We start from the raw sequence: 15,054 nt of genomic DNA, 5'->3' as shown, positions 1-15,054 counted from the left end.
TTACGAGCGTCCCACCGGCCAAAATGGCGGCGGCCGTTGGTGCGGGGTGTCGCTTGTAGTTCCGTTGCTCTACTCCTCCCGTTGCAAAATGTGAAAGGAGAAGCGGCTGGTGGAGGGCGTCCTACGCAATGAGTCGGCGAAGGAAATATGGGGACAGCCCTGGCTTGAAGAACACGCCGCGCAAAGCGGCGGCGACTGAGGAATGCAGCTCGGTGGTCGAAACGGGGAAGAGGCGGCTGAGGTCGGCCCGCGGTTCAGGGCCCTGTGGCGCTGGAGAGAGGCCTCCCCGGCCCCTGCCGCAGCAACAGCAGCCTCCAGTAGCCGCTTCGTGCAGTAAAAGTAACCCCGAGGGTGAGACGTGGGCAGCGGGGCCTCCCTGGGCTTCGGCGCCGCAGCTTCAGAAGCCAGCTCGTGACCGGGAAACCCCGGGTGCAGGTGGGAGTGGAGTCTGAAGTTGTGTTTTCTTTCCCTGGGCTTCTCCCTCGTGAGTCCAAACTTAACGCGACACCACTCCCCCAGGGCTTTCATCCCCGAGTGTGAGCACTGCCCCGTTAGGCGTGACAACCCACTTGTCGCTCCTGCCACAGGAATAGATTGGGGGGTTTACCTGTTGGAGGGAGGAAGGCTAATTCGTAGGCTCTCCTCCAGGCATCAACAGTGGCAGAGCGAGGAGATATAATATCTTGTGCCTTCTGCTTATTCCTACGGCACTTATTTCCCCTTAAACTTTTTGCCCTGATCTGACTTAGAGAAGGGGCCGTGTGGAATATATAGCTGTCTCTATCCTCAAAGCCTTGGTGATGTCTCAACTCGTTATAAATAAACCGGAAGTTCCTTTGTATAATGTCCCTCATAGTAGGAAACCCAGGGCCCCTGAGTATTTCATTCTGATCACTTTTTGGTGTTCAATTTTTTTCTAATAAATCCTGGTAGGAATTGAAACGCATATAAGAGCTCTTTCCTAGAGCATGTTCTTAAAATACAGCTTTTTTTACCTTGTTTTTAGTTTGACAAAGCAGTTGCAGAATAAACAAAAACAAAAAGTGATACTAGGCAAAACTTAACCAAGAAATGGCTTACTGAAGCTTTTTAAAGTAATTAGTGTAGTTGGATAGAGTTGGCAAAAGGAAGCTAAACATAGACTTTTTCTGAAGTTTCTGTTGAAATGCTTTTGATTTTTGAACTGTGTCTGTAAATTACGGGTGGTTCCCAAAACCTCCTAGTTCCAGGGGTAATGAATGGAATGACTAAGTTATACAGTATTGTACATTTATAGAGCTATTAGATTGTCTTAAAATACTTGCTATTTACAATGTCAAACTTATGAAGTACTACAGGGATTTTATGTGAAACATTTCAATTCTGGCTAACGTAATATAATCATCTCTGAGAAAGAAATTTATAATTGGACTCCAAAAAAAATTTAGTCTAAGCTGGTATTTAACATCAGGGTATTATGAAGTAAAGTAATGCTTTAAAATGCAACAATTGTTATTTTAATCTTTTTTTATGTAGAAATGTATGAAACACCAAAGAGAATGCTGCAAATGGATTTATTGTCATCTACCTTCAGTTCTCCTAATGATCCAGATGGACAGAATGATATCTTTTGGGATCAGAATTCTCCAATGACAAAACAGTTAGGTAAGTTGTTAAAACATTTTTATCTGGGTGAATATTTGATTAATGATTAGGATTTAACTGTAGAATCTCAGTCGGGTATCCACATAAGAAACTTTTATACAGCAAATGTTTTTCGAGAATATTAAGTGATCATGTTGCTGTGATATGCGTGTGATGTCAGAATGCATAGTGATCTAAGCCATGCTAATTAAAATTGTGTTCTAAGACGTGACCACTATTTTTAAAAATTAGTTTTTTGTTTTTAATTTATAGAAATGTCTTTGTTTCTTTAGGTAAAGGAAGAAAAAAGCAGATTTACACCACAGATAGTGATGAAATCTCACATATTGTTAAGCGTATTGCTCCTCAGGTAAATATCAGTATTTTATAGTTTATTTTAAAACAGTGAAAATATGCCACTAAGTTTTTTTTTATAGTTCATTTATGTGAAAAATATTTCATCTTGTTCAATTCTCTTTTCTAAAAACAGAGCAGCAAAGATTATTTTTACCTTTTCTACCACTGGAATGCATGTTTTGAAAAAAGGACCATAATTTAAAATTGGTAATATATATTTTCCTAAGCATATATATATATATACTTTCTTAGAATGATGATTTTTAACTAGAGCTTTGTGTTTATTTTGTTTTTAATGTTATTTAACAATATATGGTATCATTTTTCAAGTTACTAAAAGAGTAGAATCACACAATAAAAGTTTAAACTTCTAAGTTTTTTGTGATGGGTATTTTTTTTCTCCGTCTATAGCACACCTTTTCCTCATTGAAACTGCTTTTCTTAATACTTGTTGGCTTATAATATCATCAAGAAACATAAAAATGGAAAAAACATTGGATTTGGAGTTAGTTCTCAGTCTGCCTCCTATGCTGGATGACCCTAAGCAAGTCGCTTAAACTCTCAGAACTTTAGTTCATTCAGCCATTAAAATAGAATTATTACTTGTATTGCTCTCTTTCTTGGATTATTATGATGACTGAATTGGATAAAAATTCTATGTAAACTACAGAGCACTACAAATGCTAGGTTAAAGTTAATTATGATAGTTGAATTATTTGCTATAACAGAACTGTATTCAAAAATTTCTTCTTTATTTCAGCTCTTGTAATGCTTGAGTGTAAGAGAAGTATAAGTTTAGGTCAACCTCTGTTCTGGACCTCTTTCCTTTCTCTTTTTCTTATTTAGCAACATTTAAATCCAGAAAACATCCAGTTTTTGCTTAGTGTCTTCTCCATAGGAAGTTTAGTATTTTTCCTTGACATGCCCTTGGATAGTGACTATATGTTGACCATAAACAAGAGATGACACTGGCCCAAACTGTGGTTGCAAGGATCACCATCATCCAGGTGGAGGAGACAGGAAATAAAGTTTTTCTTAGCAACTATAAAACATCCAGAATTACAACTAACACAGTCAAAACAACTCTTGCTACTAGCTCTACATTCCACGTTTGGCATGTCATAGAAATGCATTTTACATACAGTTCATTAGTTAAATAGCCTTTATACCATACACTGCTTGCTTCATAAGTTAACAATAGATCTTCATTAATTGTGGGTTTCACATGAAAGAAGCATAATAAAATGTGTTTGGGCTGGCCAGCCTCAATAGTGATAAAAAGAGAGTTGAGTAAATTATTGGACTCTTTACCTAAGTGGGCTGGAAATAATAGCTCACATAAAGAAATGGCAACATTATGCAAGTGGTAACTTGTGTATAAGAAAAAGTACAGTGAAATTAGTTGCTTTTAAATATTACCATTTTCACCTGAGCACTTTTAAAGCACATAAATCTTTGGTAATATCAAGGTCTTTTTAAGAACTTGTCATTTTCTTAGAATGACATATTCATGTTGTTTATTTTTAGGTGAGTTACCCTCCTCAAATAATTATTTAAGTCACCTTAATAGTTCCAGAGATGACATTTTTTAAAATTTGTACTTTTAATTGGTCAGTCATTTTGCTTTCTTCAGGGATACTTTTTGTACAATGTTGTTCTTTGAAGATGGTGTATATTTTTCCATCATTTTTACAGCTCTGCACAGTATACTCTAGGATGTGTGCTTAGATACCTTTTACAGTACCTGGATTGTAATTATTGTAATTATGTAAGTATTGATGTGGAAATTTTAAAAATATTTACAAATACTATAAAAAATACATAGGACCCATGTATATATATAACTAGATGTATAAAGTTATCGTACTTTTATATTCTAAAAATGGAATGAATTTAAAATTACTTGGTAAATGGACCAAAAAAAATCCATAATTAAATCATTAAGAATGTTATTTTTCCCTAAATTCAAGATTGTTGAAACAAAAGGGAAAATATGTATTGCGTCTAAAATCAAAATTATTGCTTTCCTTGGGTATTTTGCAAAGCTAAAATCTACTAGGTTCAACTGAACATCTAAGAAAACTGCTTGTTGATTGAGGATTTTGAAGTACCAAGTTGTAGGTATCTTTTCACCTAACTTTCTAGTGAATAAACATGAACTGGCATCTTTATGCTCAGCATTTTGCTAGATGCTGAACTATCAGGAATAGTCCTTGCCTTCAAGTAATCTATAATCTAGTGATAAGATTATTTTAATTTGTGTGATAGTTGCTTGTTTATGCTCATTCTAGGTACTATAAAAATAGAGTAGAAAATGATTAACTTGTTTAATTTATTGGTTTAGTTTGTAACTAATACACAAATTTATTATCTAATTTTATGCATGATCAAGTGACTGAAGGGTATAGCAGAAAGATCCAGGACTAAAATGGCTTTTTTCTAGCCTTAATACTGGTTAAACTTCTTTACCTGCTTTCTCTACTTGCTTTTTGTTCTTATCCCTCATTCACAGCATCAGTTCTAACCTTGCACTTATCTCTAACTTGGTCCTGATTTAATTCTAAGTTGTCTTAATTCTACCTAAGTGTTGTCAGTTAAGGTCAACATGGATTGTCCCAACTTTAGATAAGCATTATAATGGGGATAGGGAAAATTTGGAGAATCAGGTGATACAGAAAATACTCCATATGGATCTCTCTTTATTCAAAATTCTAATGATTCCTGCTACATGGTTTATTTCTGATGCTAATGTTTATTTTATGAATATCTTATGACAACTGAAATAAGTTGTTCAGTTTTCTTTTGATAAAAACGTGCTTTTACTATTGAATATGCATTTCCTAATTAATTAAATTCTTAAAAACAAAATTTTTTTGAAAATAAGGAATTCCCAATTCTGAGTGTTTTCATTCCCAGAAACATAAATAGATCACTTCTTGCAGCTTGTTAGTGCTGTCCTCCATCTTCTCATTGTTTTGGAGTTTGTTTAGTAGCTATCACCTTACCAGAAATTATTGCTTTAAGAAAATAATTCAGCATAATTAAAGTGGATTTTTGTTTGGTTGGTTTTGGTACTTTTACACCTCTTTTTTTTCCCCTTCTGCCAAAGGATGAGAAACCAACAACAGACTCCATGCTGGGCGTGTGGATTGGTGCAACTGCTATTCCTTGCACTCCTAGTGTAGCAAAAGGAAAATCAAGAGCAAAACTCAGCTGTGCAAAGTAAGTTCAAACGTTGCAGTTTTTCTAACATTCAGTGAAGTAAATATTTTTAATATTCTGTTTTGGTTTTGTGAATATGTCAAAATGGTTATAAATTATTTTCCTAAATTTTGACATGTAAAATTTTGACTTAAAATAATTATAATATCAGTATGTGTTAAAACTTTTGAGTTTTAACATTAAAATATGTTAAATAACAACTGAATATTTATGACTTTTAGAACTTTACTTAGTTGTAATTTTTAAAATGTTTGTTTAATAGGTTAAAATCACAAAATCAGGAGGAGGAACTTATGAAATTGGCTAAGCAATTTGATAAAAATATGGAAGAGCTAGATGTGATTCAAGAGCAAAACAAGAGAAATCATGATCTTATCCAGATGATTTCAGAAGCAGAGACTTTAAATAATTACAGAGATAGTGTACAGACGCAGTTGCTACATGATATAGTTCCTGAAATCGATAATGCTATGATAAAGAAGCCAGTGAAAGAAAACAGGATATTTGTAGTAAATGATCAAAATAGCAGTCAGAAGCCATTTGACCAAAACGCTGAAGCAGCCTTTATCGCCATTTTTGATGGTTCTACTCAGAAATGTAGTGGACGGTTAAGCCAAGATCTGTCAGATGCTTTCTTGAACACCAGTAATACTACCTTTGGAAAGAAAAACGCTTTGAAAGAGGAGAACATCATTACTAATGAAACTCTGGTCACTGAAAAACTGCCAAATAAAACCAAAGGATCACTTTCTCGTCAAGTAGATAATCCTGGAATGACAAAATCACATGTGACTGCCTGTACTAAGGAACCAGGAGCTTTTAATAAGCACATTGATACATTTACTACCAGTGACTTTGAGGATGATTGGGAAAACTTACTAAATAATGAACCTTTTGTTATGCAAAATATTGAAATGTCTGAACTTTTCGCTGCCCCTGAAACAGCCCAGATTACTGATCAAAAGGAAATTTGTACCTTTAACAGTAAAAATGGTAAAAGTAAGTCAGGAATGAATACAAGTCTAGATACCAGGTTAAGAGATTCAAAAATTTTACAAGATCTTCCTTCAAAGACATGGAACAGTGAATTAACGGATGCTGCAAAATACAGATTTTCACCACAGCCGAATGATAAACCAAATAAATTATCATCCACTGGAAATAAAATGAAATTGGAGAAATCTTTTAATACAATTGTTGTTCAAGACAAAATTCAAGACTGTGCAGTTGCATCTAATCTGGCAAAAGTAAATGAAGATACCCATATTAAATTTACTTCTAATGTAAATGCTTCTGAAAAAAAGTCTACTTTGAACCCAGGATGTTCTAATGAACAAAAAAATAAGTCCATTTTTAATCAGTCTTTGAAGGCACCTACTAATGTTGAGCCTTTAGGCTCTGCAACTTTGGGCAATAAAACTAGTGTTTGTAACCCAAATCAGACTAATGCATCAAAGCTTAGTTCTTTCTTTGATGATTGGAATGATACATCATTTACCAATGAAATTGTTAAAGCCTGTCATCACTTAGAGAATACCTGGGAAGCAGATGATGTAGATGATGATTTATTATACCAAGCATGTGATGATATTGAAAGACTAACTCAGGAACAAGACATTAGAGTGGACAGCAAGACATCAGAAAGTGTACTTGGGATCAATAATAGTTCTAAACATGGAGCCAAAAATGTGTTTACTACACCTAAACAAGGAAGTCAGTTGGTGCAATCAAAGCATTTGAATCTGAACAGCGATTCAGTGCAAACATCTTCATTGACAGATAGCTTACAAATAAATAAATCAATGAAGATGGAGAAAAGGGAAATTTGTGGAAATTCTCCCGGGTTTTTAGGTGCCACGACAAATTTGACTATATATTCTAAGAACTCAAATTGTCAGATCAATAATCTGCATGTCTCTTGGAATAACACTGATGTTCCAAAACAAGTGAATAGTTCCAAATCGGTTCTTACAGGAAGTTCAAGTTTGAATGTGAGTTCAGATCATATGAGTACAGAAATTGCTGCTAATAAGAAGAAATTGAGTACTCCACATCTATCGCATAGCACCGTAACAGATGAAGCTCAGAGTGACCTTAACAGAACAGTGAGATTTTCTAAGTACACGTTTATAAAGATGAAAAATTCTCAAATTCTTTCTCAGTTTAATAACAATTGTATAACAGGAAGTATTTCTGGTACCAAAATCACACAGGGTTTGCAGAAAAATAAAACTGTCAACCCATTATGTGGGAAGGCTGTTCAACAGCAGTCTTTGGTGAAATTTTCTGAATCTTTGAAACAAACTTCAAAAGGTATGTATGAAATAATTTTCTTTGAAAAGTAACCAAACTAGTTATTTGTTGTATTGAATTTGCATAACATACAAGTTAAAAACTATGATGTTTAACTAGAAGTCTTAAAGTGATTCTTAAAAATAATGCTGGAAAAAAAATAATGCTGGAATATACAAACACTGGGTGATTTATGTTTTTAAAAGACTGCATCGAATTCTTTGCCAACATTTAATACAGTGAGTAGTGTATAGTAGGCACTCGATAAGTATGTGTTGAATGTTTTCTGAATCATTTCCTGGAAAATTTTACCTATAGATTCTTGTATTATTGTGTGAAGATTCCTTGTGTTCACTAAATATCTCATTGTTTTAAAATTTGAATAATCTTACTCCTATGTTTAGCAGAATATTGAGGTGAACAATATTTGAAGATTTAGAGCATTCTAATTAAATGCCTTTGCTAGAATACCATCTTATATAAAACTGTTAGTTATGATGGTTAGAATTGTTATTTACTTACTCAGTACATCCTGTGATCTTTGATTCTTAACAGTTCTTTTCCCCAGTTCTCCTTTCTATCAAGTTCCATTGTTTCTACCTCAAAAAATATATCTGAAAACTGTACACTTTTCTCACTGTCTCCTGCTACCACCCTTATCCAAGCCAACGTTTCCTGACTGGACTACTACAGTTCTTTTACCTGTTCCCTGTCAATTCTAGTCTCCAAACAGCAGAATCATCTTTTAAAACAAGATAAAAAATAAAAACAAATATGGCATTTGTCTGCTTAAAGACAACCTTCAGCCACTGTCCATCCTATTTCAAATAAATCCAGACTTTACCCTGTGATCTACAAGGCCCTGGATTATCTCTCCTTAACCTTCCTGTCCTCTTTTTTTGCCTTACCTATTAGGCATCAGCTATGTCAGCTGTATTTCAGTTCCTCAAACAGAATAGGTTCTTTTCTAGTTTAGGAGCTTTGACTGCTAGGCCCAGCTAACACTGCTTCCCAGCATGTGACCCCCACCCCTCCTTTGGCTGGTGCTTTTTTTAAAAAAATAAATTTATTTATTTATTTATTTGTGGCTGTGTTGGGTCTTCATTGTTGCACGTGGTCTTTCTCCAGTTGCGGCGAGCAGGGGCTACTTTTTGTTGCGGAGCATGGGCTTCTCATTGTGGTGGCTTCTCTTGTTGCAGAGCATGGGCTCTAGGCACATGAGCTTCAGTAGTTGTGGTGTGTGGGCTCAGTAGTTGTGGCTTGCGGGCTCTAGAGCGCAGGCTCAGTAGTTGTGGTGCGTGGGCTTAGTTGCTCCGTGGCATGTGGAATCTTCCCGGACCAGGGCTTGAACCCATGTCCCCTGCACTGGCAGGTGGATTCTTAACCACTGCACCACTAGGGAAGTCCAGTTGGTGCTTTTTTATCCTTAGGTCTCAGTTTCAGTATTGATATTACTATCTCACAGAAGCCTTCCTTCAACAGTCTATAAATGCTTTCCTTGTTATTTTCAGTCATCTCTCTTATTTCCTTCATTTCTTTTATCACAGTTTGCAATCAAATATTGATAACTGTCTGTCTCATCAGTGAATACCTAGGCCTACCACAGCAGCTGCCAGTTAGATGTTTAATAAATATTTGAATGAACATCATGCAATATAATGTGAAAAGTCTGTCATTCACTGATACTGTAGTAGTTTTTAAAAGGGAATATTTCTGGCATAACTACATGTGCTTCTTAATGCCCAGGGCTCTTCACCAGAAACCTAGTGCCCCCACATGCATACGCCAAATCTGCTGGCTCTTTTCTGTTTATCCTTTAAAACCCAGTGCATTTCTAACCATGCAGAGTGATTAAGATTCGCTTTCTCTGGGTTTCTCCAATACCCAGTGCTAACTTCTGTTACAGCATTTACTATGCTAGCTTGTAATGATAGATTTCCTTAATCAGTCTCCCTCACTTGGGGCTAAACATTAGGATTCTTACCTATTATGTAGATCAAAGCTACTATGGTAAGGGAGTTTTTAGTTTCTTTTAACATGATTGTTGTCTGTTTAGATGATGCTTTTGTTGGCATTATTGCTACAACTTTCCTATTTAAGTGATCCTTCCCTTTAAAAAAAATTGTAACAGTAATATGTAGTTTTATAAAAATAAAGAAAACAGTATAGATTAATTTGAAGTAAAAAGGTAAGTCCTCTATTTCTCCTTTCCTCCAGTTATTCCTCAGGGAAGTTATATAGTATACACTATCTGGCAACTTGGTTTTGCTTTCACTTAATACATTGTAACTATCTTTTCCTGTTAGTACATATAGATTTGCTTTAGTCCTTTGAGTGACTACATAGTATGTCATTATATGGATGTACCATAATTTATTTAACTGTTTCTCTGTTGATGGAGGTTTAGTTTGATTGCAGTTTTTTGCATTATAAACAACAGTACAGTCCTCCAGTGAATATTCTTCTACATAAATTTACACACACTTGTGTGATTGTATGTTAATTACTGAAAATTTATGTAAGGTTCAGAATGTTTTAAATTTTGATGGATATCTCCAAATCGTCCCCCCAATCGCATCAATTTATATTCTTATCAACACTGACAATGAATACTTCTCTACATTGTCACCGAAACTAGATACGTTGAAGCTTTAAAATTGTTGTCAGTCTATAATAGTTTAAACATTTAAGTTTATGTTTAAATAAGTGTAATTAATTGAAGCATGCTTCCAACATGAATTTATTTACTTATAGTTGTAATTCCATTAAAAACTAAATCTCTCTGGAATATTTGAATTTTTCCAAAACTCCTGTCTTATCTGCATTTTTTTATGGATGGATAATCTGCCTTTCAGTTTACTTTACAATTTTTCTGTTAAGTTTATTGATAGTGCCTGATATTCTAATTAATATTAACGTTGTTGATATTTTCTGTTGTTTCTATTTCCTCTTACTTTGGTATAGCAAGCTGCTCTCCAGGAAATATCTTTGAAACAAAACCCTTCTAACTACCTCATTGCTTTAAGCTAGGTTTGGCTAACTGTGGCCTGTCCAAATCCAGCCTGTATAGCCTGTTTTTGTACAGCCAGCATACTAAGATGAGTTTCACATTTTATTTGTTTATTTATTTTTGGCCGCATTGGTTCTTCATTGCTGCGAGCGGGCTTTCTCTAGTTGTGGCGAGCAGGGGCTACTCTAAGTTGCGGTGCGTGGGCTTCTCATTGCGATTGGCTTCTGTTATTGCAGAGCGCGGGCTCTAGACGTGCGGGCTTCAGTAGTTGCAGGACGCAGGCTCAGTAGTTGTGGCACACGGGCTCTAGGGCGCGTGGGCTTCAGTACTTGTGGCGCGTGGGCTCAGTAGTCGGGGCTCGCAGGTTCTAGAGCATAGTCTCAGTAGTTGTGGCGCACGGGCTTAGTTGCTCCGCAGCATGTGGGATCTTCCCGGACCAGGGATCGAACCCATGTTCGTTGCATTGGCAAGCGGATTCTTAACCACTGCACCACCAGGGAAGTCCCACTTTCACATTTTAAGTGGTTGAAAAAAATCAAAAGAAGCATAATACTTCATGACTTTTGAAAACTATATGGAATTCATACTTCATTGTCCGTAAACAAAGTTTTATTTGAACACAGCCACATCATTTACTTACATGTATCGTCCATTGCTGTTTTCATGCTACAAGGACAGAACTGAACAGTTGCAACAAGAAATCACATGCCTCTTAAAGGTTAACATACTTTCTGGCCTTTTACAGAAGAAAAAAGTTTCCTGACCCCTGCTTTGGGATTAAGATTAAAAAGAGCCACTCTTGCTTTGTACCTCGCAATAGTTTGAGACCTTGCTATGTGTTTTTATTGCAGATTGTGTTAAAGGAAGTGCTGATGGGAGAAATGAATGACTCTGTTGAAATCAAATTTGCCTAATGAGACTTTATTAATATCACAAAACCAGCTGTAAGGCCAGTTTTAGGGAGCTATGTTCTTTTCTGCCATCATGGATTATTAACCTATTTTCCTTCCAAATTTATGGTCAACTGAATGTAAATTGTGTGTGTGTATTCTGAGTTTCTTGTGTTTCTCAGCTTTCAGGCTAGAATAATAGATAAATTAGTCAAGCAAATTTTAAAGTACATTTGAGTATTATTCTCTAAGAAAAAATAGGTACAGTCTGTGAGATAATTGATTTAGAAAATAAAAGGCAACAGAATCATCCAGGGAGTTTGAGATATATGTCTCTTACCCTGAACACCTTCTCTCATTTCTGATTATACTGAGGAAGGAAGGGGAGACAGATGGTATATTTTGAGTAAATATATACCTTAGTTAACAAGAGAAATGTCATAACAACTAAATTCTGAACCTCTGTCTAGATGTCAGTGTAAATAATATTTCTCTGCTGACAGTGCTGCAAATTCTTATTTACTTCTCTGAAAGGTAGATTTTACAACATAAACAGTTTTACCAATACACGGTCACTTAAATATGTATTAGGATGATGGGCTTGATTTTAAAACATTATTTAAATGAGAAAATAGGTTTGATAATTTTAAAGTTTGATTTTTATAGCATTACATAGATAATCTAATATTTTAGCCCAGAGTGACTTAACTGTGGAATTAATTTTATTAGAACTCAGAATTTTGGTAGAGGCAGAATTGGATGTGTTATTAAAATAGAACTTTCTCATTTTCATTTATCTAATTTAAAACATTGTTTATTTTATAGTAGGCTTATCTGAAGTATACACTAAAGTGTGTTGCATAAGAATATATCAGAATGATTCATATTTTATATATTAAAAGACATTCATATTGAAAATTTTATTCAGATATCCTGCTTCTTGAAATAGTTTTCCAATGTTTGTAGAAAATATATCTTCCAAATAAAAATATAATATCTGACAGTGAGTTACATGTTTATTGACATGATAGATTTCACTCTATTACTCCAAAATATTTTTCCTGGATAGCTGAAATGAAAATCTTGGAGTTCTATAGAGGAAAAAAAGTAGGAGTAGGAATATTAACATAGGATATCTTATAGTAAAAATATACTCTTTGAGGTGTTGGTATCTAATTTAATGCATTATATTTTGACTACTTTTCTATTACAATTTATATAACATTTAAAATTCCAATTTTTAAAATATATTAATTTATTGGTTATATAAATTAGATGTCATTGTTTACAAAAATTATTTGCTGGGTAATCAAAATGTACAGGTTTTAATCAAATGGATTTTATCTCACTGTGAAAAGAGTGCATCAAACAGATTGATCAGTGCTTGATTTTATTTTGGCCTAGAGCCTTGTACTGTACTGTATCTGTACTTGTAGTCTTATATTTAGTAAAGTATAGTTTAATAACGAAACCAATGTAGCAAATCTGGGTAATAAAAAAGTAAAAATTAAAACTTATTCAGAACAACTATATAGTCTGTAAAGCTAATATCTATATTTGGTTTCATTTTTAGAGGAAGAAGAGAAAAATAGAAAGTATTCTCCTGAAGAAATTCAGAGAAAAAGACAAGAAGCACTGGTTCGAAGAATGGCCAAAGCACAGGCATCATCTGTAAAGAAAGACAGCTCCCACTTAACTTGATTTCTTTAATGAAATGTTACTTCGGAGGTAACAAAGACAGTTGATAACTATCTATGATAGGAAATATTTTTTCTTGATTTCTCTATGAGAAATTTAATGCTGAGTTATAAAGCATGGACTTCTACTTTATTTAATAAATCAGTGTTTACAATGGTCAATGAAACCTTTCCTTGGAGATGTATGTGAAAGTAATTGCATGTAAGTTTTGGAAATTCAGGAAAGTTAGCAATTATATAGTAGAATCATACAGAGGAAACTAGTTTTATTTTTAAATACTGTGATTGCAGAGGATCATCAAAAAATAGATAATCCACTTAATTTTTATTGTAATAAGTCTTTTCCTAATACAAAGCTTCAACTTACTAATAGAGACTATTTCTTCATAGCTTTATTTTCAATAACTGTTCCTTAAGGTTTTTATACGTTTCTGAATTTTAATTAATACTTCCATATTCTTAGGAACATGTTTGGTAGGAAATAAAGGACTTCATAAGAAAATTACTATTTTCAATTCCTAGTTTGTAATAGATGTGAATTTAAAATTTTCTAAAATGTAGTACCTTTTGGAAACTTCCCACCATTTTTAGGGAAAATGCTGATTTAAGAAGTTTAGTTTTGAAAGAAGAATGTGGATTAGCTATATAAGTAGTGTACCATCAGTAACATTTAGAACTGTCGGAAACTTTAGATATCATCTGGTCCAGCTTCTTCACTGTATAGGTGAGAAATGAATACTGTTATTCCAAAAGTCAGAAGGCAAGTTGGAGCTGTGCTAGGATTAGAATGATGTCTTTCATTCTAGTGGATACCTAGGCAAATGGTACCATTTGCTTCAGAGTATTAATTAGTACCTAAAATAACTTGTTTGTGGGCGCATTAATTATTTTATAGTATAAAACTTAAAAAAAGTAACTAAAATACATTAAGCGACTGATAATAATGCTTATTGTTTCTTGTATTAAAGAATTAACCATTCCAGGATATAAAAAATGAGAATCTTTTTTCAGTTTTCCTATAACTATGTAATTTTCCCTTGATTAATTTACTGACTTTGCTAATTTCTTCTTCTCTGTTACTCTCTTTTTAATTTTTGCTTGTTTGGAATTTGCGAAGCCAGAAGTAAAAATCTTAGCTGAGGGCATAAGGACGGTAAGAATGCTTTATTTATCCCAAATGGCTTTAGGAGACCTGACGAAACTTATAAATGTGAAACACCTATGAGGGTGTTCACCACTATTCAGGTATCTTAGAGCTATGATAGTATCAAAGTAATTAAATGCATTTTAAGGTATTGCTCTATAGAGATACATAATTTTGAAAATTGTATTTTCATATAAACAGTGGAGTAACACATTCTAGGTAATGTTTATTATTTGCCTAAGAATATATAAAAAAGTATCTAAATAAATATAGGTAGTTTTTCTATGTAAGAAAATGAAGAGCTGAGAATCTATTTATCTTTTTCTAAACTGGCTTCACTGTGTTCTTACTACTCTTTGGATATCTCTACTTTTGCTTAAGCTCCCCCCTGCCTACCACTTGATCTCTCTAGAATGGCTTTAGCCTATTCTGTCCAATCATTAAGACTCAGCCCAATAAATTTCAGTTGCTGTGACAATTGTACCCGACCATCCTTACTGGAATTGATTTCTTTTCTCTTATCACTGTGGTACTTATGTCTTATATCTTTTGTTGGACAATTCTATAATGCCTTATATGTTATTCAGTTGTATATGTATTCTAGTAATATTTCTAAAAGTTCTTTGTTTGAATCTCTTCCATAATTTTGTCATATTCTCAATACAGCCTATGCTACTATTTACTTAACAGTTTTCTTTAAAGTGACCCCTTTTCTCTTTAAAGGCTGACTTATAGTACTTAGGGATGGGGGTGGAAGAGTGGCCCAGCAAATCTGAGCCTGAACACGCTCTTCACAGTTGCCTTTTCTATCCTGATTCC

The 15,054-nt window shown here is 34.3% G+C and overlaps 1 protein-coding gene across 7 annotated transcripts in view; it reads left to right on the top strand.

Moving 5' to 3' along the window:
• The first annotated feature begins 19 nt into the window (after positions 1–19).
• Positions 20–15,054, top strand: part of ETAA1 (ETAA1 activator of ATR kinase) — a 31,932-nt gene continuing 16,897 nt past the window's right edge. Inside the window, exons 1-7 of one of the 7 annotated variants that reach the window (XR_009009882.1) lie at positions 20–435; positions 1,516–1,644; positions 1,917–1,993; positions 5,090–5,202; positions 5,465–7,515; positions 12,968–13,122; positions 14,213–14,244. Coding sequence is in view for 5 of the 7 variants with exons in the window: in XM_057557987.1 (XP_057413970.1) it covers positions 129–435; positions 1,516–1,644; positions 1,917–1,993; positions 5,090–5,202; positions 5,465–7,515; positions 12,968–13,095 (2,805 nt within the window). In the remaining 2 variants the exon portion in view is untranslated. Of the gene's footprint in view, positions 436–1,515; positions 1,645–1,916; positions 1,994–5,089; positions 5,203–5,464; positions 7,516–12,967; positions 15,044–15,054 lie in introns of those variants that run through there. The other 6 variants (XM_057557988.1, XM_057557987.1, XR_009009881.1 and 3 more) reach the window with 6 other exon arrangements.

Source organism: Balaenoptera acutorostrata, chromosome 12 (genome assembly GCF_949987535.1).
Source record: "Balaenoptera acutorostrata chromosome 12, mBalAcu1.1, whole genome shotgun sequence".
Classification (NCBI taxonomy): Eukaryota; Metazoa; Chordata; class Mammalia; order Artiodactyla; family Balaenopteridae; genus Balaenoptera; species Balaenoptera acutorostrata.
Note: the sequence above shows the minus strand (reverse complement) of the source record. Positions and strands in the feature narration are given on the sequence as shown.